General features: G+C 35.2%; 1 protein-coding gene across 4 annotated transcripts in view; it reads right to left on the bottom strand.

Moving 5' to 3' along the window:
• Positions 1 to 432: 432 nt before the first annotated feature.
• LOC118894153 (U2 snRNP associated SURP domain containing) overlaps positions 433 to 11,356 on the bottom strand; it is a 51,626-nt gene continuing 40,702 nt past the window's right edge. For 3 of the 4 annotated variants that reach the window (XM_036849969.1, XM_036849971.1, XM_036849973.1), the window contains 5 exons: positions 8,908 to 9,067; positions 5,836 to 5,946; positions 3,557 to 3,675; positions 2,133 to 2,309; positions 433 to 975 (listed from right to left, as the gene is read on the bottom strand). In XM_036849969.1, coding sequence (XP_036705864.1) covers positions 837 to 975; positions 2,133 to 2,309; positions 3,557 to 3,675; positions 5,836 to 5,946; positions 8,908 to 9,067 — 706 coding nt within the window. In that variant the 3' untranslated portion in view covers positions 433 to 836. The remainder of the gene's footprint in view (positions 976 to 2,132; positions 2,310 to 3,556; positions 3,676 to 5,835; positions 5,947 to 8,907; positions 9,068 to 11,356) is intronic. The other variant, XM_036849972.1, reaches the window with a different exon arrangement.

Here is an 11,356-nt window from a genome sequence, read left to right as displayed (position 1 = left end):
TAAGTAAACGTTTCTAATGACAGAAGATGAAATCGAAAGATGGAAATTTAATTTTTCCCTGAAAATAAGTAGTTGCTCAGGACACAGGTTAAGTGTATTGAAACCATATTGCTTCTTTGGAAAAAGAAAAAAATATTTTAACCAGGCATTGCATTAACAAAAGACTACACCACATTTGCCTAGTCTTTTGATCTCTGGGTATCAGTATTACTTAAGGGAACCTTACCAAAGAAACTGGTTGGCAAACCTACCAAATATGAGTCTCAGGTCCCTAAATTTTGACAGTCATCTTAGTAAATATAAAACTTTAGCTACCTGAACATGGAGCTTGTAAAGTGCATTAGGTATAAGAAACACAGCAGAAGTGCTAAACTCACTTAAGTAGGACTTTAAGGGACTTGATGTCATCGATAGGGCAAAAAAACAACGTTATAGTTTTCTGTTCAGATTTTATTTGAAATCTAATTCAAATTGTCAAAGCTACAAAAGGGGGGAAGACATCTGTATTATTTTTTGCTAAGTCACAACATCCTAAAACAAAATATTACTACTGCCAGCAGATCCATTATACACATTTTTGATGAAATTCATTAGCACAATAAAAATTTCACCTTGAGAAACAGCCACAATGAAAGTATTTATACAATATAAAACAACGACAGGTCTACAGATGCAGTTACTTATGAGTTTACACATGCATTCACAAACAAAGAAAAACCCCAGGAATGCTCTTTCATTAGATTTTTTTGTTTTTTTGTTTTTTTTTATAAAACAGACCATTCAGGCACAAAACAAAATCGCATTTCCAATAAGTGACAGCATCTTAAAAATTTATGTCAGTGTTTGTTTTTCTTTGACTTTTTATGAGACCTGTGTGGAGATCGGGACTGGGATCTGGACTTCTTCCCTGATTTTTTAGGGGATCTAGACCGTGATCGCCTAGACCTTTTAGGTGTCCTTGAACCAGATGGAGATCTGAGGAAACAAACAAAAACAATTTAACCAAAGTACTCATGTGATCAAAACTGACTATCCTTAAATTATCTAAAGTGATCTTTAAGAGAGCACAATGAAAGTCACTGAAATAAAAAAGGCTGTAAACTTTCCAAGTTTATACTTTGCCTACCGTGTGCACGCACACACACACACAGATTTTGTACTTCCTATGCACCGCATCAGTGATCATTGGTGGTATGCATGCTTAGAAAGACAGACTCCTGAGCCTTACCACTGCTCTACTGAATCAAAATCTCAAGAGGTAGGGACTGGGAATTTGCATTTTAACAAGCTCCCCAGATTATATAAGCCAAAGTTCAAAATGGCATCCAAGATCATTCACAAACTTTTAAATGAAGCAGCTTTGCAGCCTATCTTCTTAAAGGGAAAAGAACCAACTACTGCAATATCATTTGAGGGAATCATTTAAGACAGCATAACTCTGTAAGTGCTATTCATGAAAATTACCAAAACAAATAATTATATATACATATATATAATTTTCATGAACATGTATATAAATATATGCACAAGCACCATTTAGAAAAAGAAACTTATCTGTTGTATAAAGATTTTACTAAAAATGGTTACAATAAAAACGTTTTAGGATAAAAAGCAGTTTTAGCTCTCAGAAAAGTTCTTCTATAAAACACTAGATAAATAAAACATTTCTGAACCACCTTTCTGGAACTAGGAGGAGAAAAGTATATAACACACTAAATTAAACACTGAAGAAATGGTATCTATGTCCAGAAGCCTCTACCCAAGAACTTGCTAATAAGATTACTGTTGGGTGGGGAGGGAGAATGTATTTTTCTTTCAGCCTTGACAAAAATCAAAGAATATTCTACAGAAGCTAAAGAACAGAAAGGAAAGGAAAGCAGCTAGCCCTACTCCACAGGAAACTGATGTTTAAAATTCTTGGCTGGTCTTTACTTGTTGGAAGCTTTCTTGTGCTTTAGTCATGACAAGGCTGGGGTGGGGAGATGGGAAGGAAGATTCTAAAATGAAAGTATATCTGTTTGGTTTTCTAAAATCCTTTAAAAAATGGCTGCCAACCAAATTATTTTCAAAAGCTGGTGGAATGACAAGGAAACTGGCATTTCAAGTATTACAAAAAAATGACTTGCGTTTACCTTTTGGCCTTTTTGCTAACATCTCTAGGAGAATCTTTGTGAGATGACCTGGACCGTGAGCTCTCTTTATGAGATCTTTCTGAACGCTCTGATCGCTCCGATTTTGGTGATGGGGATTTCACTCGTCTACCACTGCTACTGCGAGATGGGCTAGGGGACGTACTGTGTCGCCTTTTCCTATGGAACAAAGCCCCCAAAACATTCCATAAGTGAGCAAAGGATCAGGTATTCATTTTCCTTCTACTAAATTAGCTTTTACTTCCTACCAGCTTACACTATCTTTATTTTCACTAACCTTATTAATGTTATTTTCCAACAACATTCAAAGCCTTTTATACTAAGAACAAATAAGTCTTAAAGATAGGTTGATCTAGACAAAAACTGAATTCAACTAAATTAGATTTTCTGCTGCTCTAAGAAAGATTATTGGAACAATGGACCAAATTTCATCAAGGTCTCTGATTAGACAATAGTGTTTTTTAAAATGTTAATTTCCTGCTCTTGAAACTTTTTTGTTGTTGTTGTTTGATCTTGAAACTTTTATAGTAGTTAAGTATAAAAACGGGGCATCATGTAGGCACACTACTCTTAAATGATTGGGGATGAGGGGGGAAAGGAAGAGGAAGAGGAAAATAAAGCAAAAGGAGAAATATTTTAACATTGGGGGAATGTGGGTGAAGGATATCTGGGAATTCTTTATACTATTCTTGCAACTTTTCTATAAATCTGAAATTATATCAAGATAATAATAAAAAACAAAAAAGTGATAGATTTACTACTTAACCAATTAGTATAACTGCTACTTGTAACTATATGTAGAGTGACTGAGCCAAATTTTTTTTCTTGGCATTTGCTTGGTTTTTATTAGGAAAACCTCAATTCTGTTAACTGAAGTAATTTTCTCTACTAATCAGAGATTTAGGAACTGTGAAAGTAAGAAATAAAAACTAAAAGAGAAATGATTTTGATTAGAATAAAGACTTAAAGTGAGGACCAAGTCCCTATGGCCTATGTACACAAACTCCCTTTACAAACAGGACCAGGAGACTCAAGTTTACAGATATCAGCCTCAGCACAGAAGAAAAGCTTATATTGGAGGCAACAGGTAAGATCTAGCAGGCTGTTTAGTTATTTAAGCCTTAGGTTTGATACCTAATACAGTAACTGAATTCTTGCACTGAACTAAGGCTAAGGTACCATACGAACCATGTAAAGGGATGATGTCCCAGATAACTAAGCCAAGTGCCAACTGACTGCCCCATTTCTCAGCTAATTCTGCCTCCTGCAGGCAGAAGCCAAACATGTTTACCACACACACAAAAATACTTTTCCAGTTTGTTGGCACCAGTGATGAAAATATTACAAAATGAAACATGATTCCAAATCCTGAAACCAGTATAGGCATTAAATGAGAAATGTTATACCTTTCTTTCCTTGTTGGAGTACACTCATCTTTTTCCTTCTTGTCTTTGGATCGAGATTCCAATTTTTCTTTATCCTTCTTATCTCTTTCTCGTTCTCTTTCTAATTCTTTCTCTTTCTCCTGTTTTTTTTTTTTTTTAAAAGAGAAAGTATTTAGCCATTAAAAACACCAACCTGGTTAATCTCATTTATGAAACAATATTGCCTCTTCTAGTTAACTATTTTTTAAATTACTATTGAAGGTATAACTATTTTTTTTAAATACCTACTCTTCCAGAAAACCAGTCATTTCTTCTACTCTTCTACTTATACTGAATAATAATAGTGATGCCAGTGATAGCAGCTAAACATTTTCTGAGTGCCTATCACAGGCCAAGCAATTAATAAACAATTTTCCATATACCATTTCATGTAATTCTTCAAAACATGCCTAGGAATAGCATTATCCTCATTCTAGAGATGAAAAATGAGACTCAGAAAGGCTAAGTACCATGCCTGTGGTCATACAGGATGGTGAAGTCAGGATTTGAGCCAAAGCTCTAGAGCCAGGGCTCTCTTAGCCACTACCTATAGAGTGCTGTCCTTCCACTTTAAAAAAAATTGGAAAAAGCTAACAGTACAATGACCTTTCCAACTCAGACTGCAATAAAATTGTCAATAGTGATTCTAATGGTACAGCAAGTTGATTTAATCAAAGGAAAGCCCTTACAAAGTAATATGTTGAAAAGGAGAAAGAGCTATTCACAATAATCGGCCATCAGATAATACTATTAGTGAGAAACAAGTACCAATCATATTGGAAATTTTAAATCCTAAGTTACAAAAGTACAAACTGACTACATGACTATATAATTATATAAACCAAAAAATAACTTATTTGCTTAATCCCCAACTGCTACAACTGCCACTTCTCACTTGAAATTATGATTTCTATTGATAATTAAAGGAGTGGCTATAGACAATGAACCCACAAAGCCAACTCAGCTCTCCACTAACAGGAATTAAATTTCTCTATGATTTGTATGCATCAAGAAAGCTAACTGATATCTGATAAAAAGCCTACACGAGATGCTGGCACATGTTTTCCATAAGGGCCAGGTGGTGAATATTTTCTTTGTGGGCCACAACCGGTCTACTCTACCACTTTAGTCCAAAACCCACAGTAGATAATACGCAGATAGTAAGTGAAGGGGTATGGCTGTGTTTTAATAAGTTTATTTACAAAAATGAGGTGATGGCCCTAGTCTGCTGACCCCTAGTATATACCTTCAAAAAATACATTCTTCCCTCCAATTACAACCATGGAATGCAAGGAGACTAAAATGGTAATACATGTATTACTACATTAGACCCAGTGGGCATCTCAAGGTGTAGTCTTCCATGCAGATCAAACATCTACCACCATCTCCAAAGGGACTCATGGGGTTCAGATACATAACATCTTTTTTTTAAAAAAAACAACTCACTTATCTTTTTCCAAATACAACACACTGAGCACAAATTTAAAAAGTGATGCTGAGGAGACTGACTTCCTCTGGTGATCTGTAGGATACATTTTCCTGATCGATACTTTCATAGGGATCAGACTACAGTTAAAACACTCAAGATGTTTTAAACACTTTAATTCAATAATAAAGAGTAATGCAGCTATTATCTAATTCACAATCCTGCAAAATTGGGACTTATCAACCCAGTTCCACAGAGTAAAAGCAGGTTTCAGTGGCGTGCCTGGGAGCGCACAGCAGACAGCGGCGCCGGGAGTCCACAGTGCTGCAAAATTCTCTGTATATCCCTACACACTTTTTTATGTATAAGAATACGAGGTCCCTCAAAAGCTTAGAACTCACAGATGAGATGTTCTGCCACTTGCTGTCCCTCCTTGGACACAATGGAAAAGGAGTCCTAAATGCAATTCCCAAACCCTAACTGCATCTCTGACTCTGTGCTACTTCTCAGGGTTGTTGGTGTCTCACTGTCACAAATGTGACTCTTTCTATAGGATCTTCCAGTTCTCAAAGCATGTTCTTAGCAGGATTTCATGCTCCACAGGTAGTATCAGGAATAAAACAGTGTGCTGTTGCCCTAAGACTGCTTTCCACGCTGAAATAACTGTAAAACGTCAAGTTTCAAATGTCCCTAGTTAGCTACCAATATTCAGCATTTAGACAAAGGATATAATTTGAAATATTCTTTTCCTTAAATATCCCAATATATCAATATTGTAGGCAGTCAAACAAATAACTCTGGAAAATGCATATTACTGCATATACTTATTCCTTACTCGTTGAAGAAGTTTATCTCTGTAGTGTTCTACTTGTTCCTGAAAGCTCTGGCCTGGTTTTTTAGGTCTTTTTCCAGATTCTAATTCATCTTGAAACTTCATAACTTTGAGCTGTGAAATAACACATATTTAAAATAAATCTTTTTATCACTATAGCTTCTCAAGCAGTGCTTTGCTCCTTTAAAAAACACTCTCTTCTTTGAAATAAATGTATAAAAACGAAAAGCATAAGTATAGCAACATAAAACATAAAAACATACAGTAACTGATTAAGGACTCAGTCAAAATATAACATCAATGTGTAACTCTCTCATCGGAAGGCCACTTGTCAGACAAGCCCAACTATGCAGAATTCAAGTAATCAGACTCTGGCCCACGTGCTCTCTGCAGAGCCACACGAGATGACTGGACAAAAATGACTGTTCTAATTTGTGGTAAATCAGTTTAAGAGTAAAGCATCCCAGAGTCAAACAACAGACCTGAATGTTACTTTGATGAAAGAAAGGCATTCCTAGAGCACCTTTTGAAGATTATTATAAAATCCCTAGCTACAGTTCCTGCTGATGTGGCCTAACCCAGGCACAAGCACAAGTCTAGGGCACCCAGAAAACAGGTCACAAAGGGTCCCAACTCAAAAGAGAGTAGCCCATGGAATGGCTTGTTAGCCATCTATCCCCTGGCTGCCCTGGGACAGTGCCGAGTATATCACCTTTCCCCTCAACTATTCACTCTTTCCTCAGGGATGAGGGCAGAAAAGGGATCTTTCTACTTCAACAACAAAGAAGACCCTTCACCTGGCTCCCCACCTAGTGTTCCACTCCTCCAACCCTTATGATAGAAACGGAGACAACAGCAGAATGAGAAAAGAAAACGCCAGCCTAGGCACTGCTCTAAGCAGAATCTGAAAGATTAAGAACTTGCTTCCAGTAAACACTGTAATTTATGGCTGCATGTTTTCTAAGTGCTCTGCAGAGAATGTCAATATTTTATAACACAAATCCTTTGGTTTTTATTAATCCCATGGTAAAAAAGATTCAGCTATAGACGTCTTTATTACGACACATGTGGGGAAGAAAAGAGCTTTTAGAAAGAAAAACTACACTATAAATATACATTATACATACTATATATACTATAGTATATAATAAAACTAATTAGAACTTAATTCTTTATTTAAGGGTTCTCCAATAAAAAGGTATTCACTGACTTCTCAATTCAGAAACTGACATTTGAATTTAGGGGCAGAGAAGAGAGCGTGCATGAATAAAGCTCATGAGCCCTGAGTTCTAGTTCAAATTTGCCACCAGTTGTGGACCTTTACTCCAGGCGACTAAATCTCAGAGTAAATAAGGGAGAAGAATAGATAATTCTATAACAAAGCCAAGATCTACATTTTAAAATCAGGATTTGGCTCACGTTCAAATCCCAAAAGGGTAAGTAAATTGCGATAGGGCAGCCACTATGAGAGCAGGATGAACAATCGCTGAGTATCTAACAAAGAGAGAGGCCAGATTCTCAAAGAACATATAAAGTAGGGAAATGTATATATATATACACATATATATGTATATATATATAATGTATATGTAGGGAAATGTGTGTGTATATATATACGTATATAATGTATATATATGTATATATATAAGGTGTGCTGGTATGTGCACCTCTGTGTATGCATGTATAGCACATATCAGTATATACATATACAGTGTAGAACCATCCAAATTAACAAAAAAGTTGTATCATACGGTTTTCTTTCAAGTCAATAAGAAAACAGAACATTTAGAAACAGTCTGTTTGGGCATTTATAAGAGGGTAATTCAATTATCAAGAAAATACATTTTTTATTGAACTCAATCTTTGTTTCTACTCCAACAGATCCATCAGGTCAGTAAGGCAGAGTTCAGTAAGACTGGGAGAGTGCAGCTTGAAAAAGGTCCACGGGTGAGCACATTCACTGATAACACATCTTATTCCCCTACAATTTTATAAAGAATGTATATGAATATACCTCAGGAAAAATGAATCAACTTACTAACTCTGAATATCCCTCCTCTCTACTTAAAATTGACATCATACTGATTCTGTGTAAGGTTGAAACAAAACGTTTTCTCTATTAACTTTTTGGCTTGGTGATATTGAGAAAGAGGTGGGCAAGAACTTGTACCAGCCCAACAGTGAGTAAGTGGAGAAGTGGAAATTAAGGTGGTAGGTATTATAAGTTAGTAAGAGGAACAGCACTGACAACCAGTAGGCATATAAAATACTGTTAAATGAATGGACAGAGTATTAAAATTCACTCTCATGTACACTTTTGAGATTCTGGACTGACTGCTACACGATTGCTAATATTTACTGGGAATGTTCCACCACCTTGGGGCAAGAAATAAGGAAGTCTCCCATTACAGAACCCTCCCCTCACTGACGTGTCTGAATACCTTTGGTAATTTTAAAAAGGCATTATAATAGAAAAGAGAATGGAGAGAGAGAAGTCTTGAGAGTTTGGATTCCCACTTAAGTTATTCCCCTTCTTATTGTTAAGCCCCAATCAACGTCTACTCTCTCCCCATCACTCGTGCAGACACTGAAAATGAGCCTACTATAGTACCATGTATACATAACTTGAATGTGTCAGAAAATATCTCACTTTTTTTGTTACATACTATTTATGCTCAAAATGTGATGGATTTCATAATGTGAGATATAATCTATTCATTACATCAATATCTGCAGAGGGTCTCCTATGTGCCAGGCACTGGAGATATGATGTTGAACAGACAACAGACATGGTCCCTTACCCTTGCAGAAATCACAGCCTAGTGGGGAACACACTAAACAAGCAAGCAAGAAAAAAAAAAAAAATACACATACCACAACACATGTAAAATCGTAACAGAAAGACAGAAGAGATGCTTGAACTAAGAGACCTGAAGGAAGACAGCTGGTATGAAGGTTTCCAGACAGAGAGGGAACAGTATGGACCAAGGTATGATGCTAAGAGGAAGCACAGTTTGGTGGGAAAAGTGAAAGGCGGCCAGTGTAGTGTAGTTTAAACTTCAATGCAATACTAACCTCAATTTCACGGAGTTTAGCTCGTTTTTCCTCACTCATTTCAGAGTACTTAGAGAACTTGGACTCAGTCATTTCTTCTTTGATTGGATTAGAGTACAAATGATGTTCTTCAGATTTGGAACTTTGAGTATCTTCTTCATCTTCACTTTCTTCTTCTTGACTTTGGAAATAAATAAGCAGAATACATTGTATGTCACGACAGCAAGGAAAAAAATTACATTTTACAGTACAGCTTTTTGATTTTTTCACTGCCTTAGAGCTTAAATAATGTTAACAAAACATAAGAGGACAATTCATCACTAAAACATTTTTTACTAAATATCTGATCAAATAACAATTTTATAAAACTCTTATGTTTCCTCCATAGAAAAAATTTGAGCTTCAACATAATCACACTTCTAAAAATTCTGCTTATGTTAATGTTATTTCTGTGCTTTTCATTCTGCCACAAACTTTCCTTTCAACAGTTAAATGAAATGAATAATCAATCAGTGATTTCTGCATACTTCATAGTTCAGAGTGATTTCATGATGGTCAATGTTTAAAAAGCCAAATGTTTACCCTTCCTTCAGCAGAGCCTGTAAGCTAGAAAATACATAAGTTTGAGTCACAGAGTTTCTATGCAGCAAGTAAAAGACCTTATCTAATTAACACATAACCCTAAGAATAAAACAGTGTATTAATTTTAAATTTTAGCACACATTAGTATTCATGTCATAGTTGATTATGAAAGTTGTATTGGTTCTATGTCAGATAAAAAGAAAATGATAAACTAAGTGACTACCATAGCTAAGGATACAACGAAGAAAAATTCTCCTGTCCTTCCAGAAGCAATCGAGTGGAAACAGACAGGGAAGCAACTATGACAAGCTGCTCATCATTGCCAGGATAGGATTAACAAATGTTCTTCAATGTTCTTGAAGCACAAAGAATGATGGGACTTTAAAAAAAAAAAAAGTCGTATGCTCTGGGACTGGGCCTTGTGAGTGTAAATGTTGGATCTGGGCAAAACAAGTCTTCCATGTACAAACTCAAACTGTTTATGTATATACAAACAAAATTCCTCATAAACAATATTGTGATATGAACATTACTGGCACAGCCTAGAATATATGCCATTTTCCCTTAATATTTGAACCTGATAAACCTTTATATATTGGTATTTGGGTACTACACTCTACCATGAATAAGAGGAGTTCTTTTAGTATATATTTAAAACTACTCATAATAATATAAAAACAATTATAACCAAATTCTTTCCAAATAAAATTTTAATTATTTTAGAGTCACACACTGAATGAGAAAAATTTAAGCAAGGTAGATAAAAATAAAGAGAGGACTATGCTACTAGCTTTTTTATTTCTCATCTAAAGGTCCTTTCTAGAATACCAATAAAATACTTTTCACACTTTATACTCTCAGAGCCCCACAAATTATTAGTAGCACATATAGGCACAACTCAATACAATACTTAGGTGACGAAAAAAAGAGGAAAAAGTCAAAACCAACGATTAAAAAACATATTCTTTTCAGAAATAAACTTTTACTTAATATTTCTCATTAATTTGTCAGAAACTTCCTAAATGCAGTTCTTAGCTAATTTTTTAAAAGACGAGAATTTCCTATTTTATGGTGCAAAATAGTTTTACAAGGGTCTCAGATGCTTTTAGTGGTTAAAGTGTGTGTGTGTGTGTGTGTGTGTGTGTGTGTGTGTGTAAATACAGATTATTTACTGAAGGATTATTCTGGAAAGAGTTAATCAATAAAGATGCAACATAGCTAATGAAACTGTGTTATCTATGCAATGGAGATTACTTAACCAATTCCAGCCTGTTATTTACAATTTTTTCAAAAAATTTTTTTTGCAATTTGAAATATTCCTTGACAAACTTCCTTGTACACTTATCTGAATGTTTGCAGAATACACAGCAGATAAACATATGGACTGACATGGAATAACAAAACCCATGATACTTGAGTGAAAAACATGGGTCACAGAATAATATGTACAATATTACATAATTTATGCTTTAAATAGATATGCATGTTTTTGTACACACAGAGAAAGAATATAGGTGGCTAGGCACTAAACACTAATCATATTATTTAAGACTTTTAAAATGAACTACACAATTTGAGAATTTAAAATACATACATACTTTACAGCTGCTATTTAAATTTTCTAAGGCCTGAGTGATCTGTTCTAACTGGCTTTGACTTTAGCTCTTAGTTACCAGCTCTAGGTTCAGATCTCACCACGGCCTCATCTTGCTCTTCTTTTAAAGAACTGGAAATTCAAGACTCTAAACCCATACAGAATTCACTACCAACGAATTAAATTACTATTGGAACTTTTCTCCAAAGCATTAGTAGTGCTATATATATATTTTTAATCACCTTTCTGCCACAAAGACAATAATTACTAGTGTCAAAAAGCAGCTCCAGGGCT

The sequence above is a fragment of the Balaenoptera musculus genome, chromosome 4 (assembly GCF_009873245.2).
Source record: "Balaenoptera musculus isolate JJ_BM4_2016_0621 chromosome 4, mBalMus1.pri.v3, whole genome shotgun sequence".
Classification (NCBI taxonomy): domain Eukaryota; kingdom Metazoa; phylum Chordata; class Mammalia; order Artiodactyla; family Balaenopteridae; genus Balaenoptera; species Balaenoptera musculus.
The sequence above is the reverse complement of the archived record's forward strand: the minus strand, read 5'-3'. Positions and strand labels throughout refer to the sequence as shown.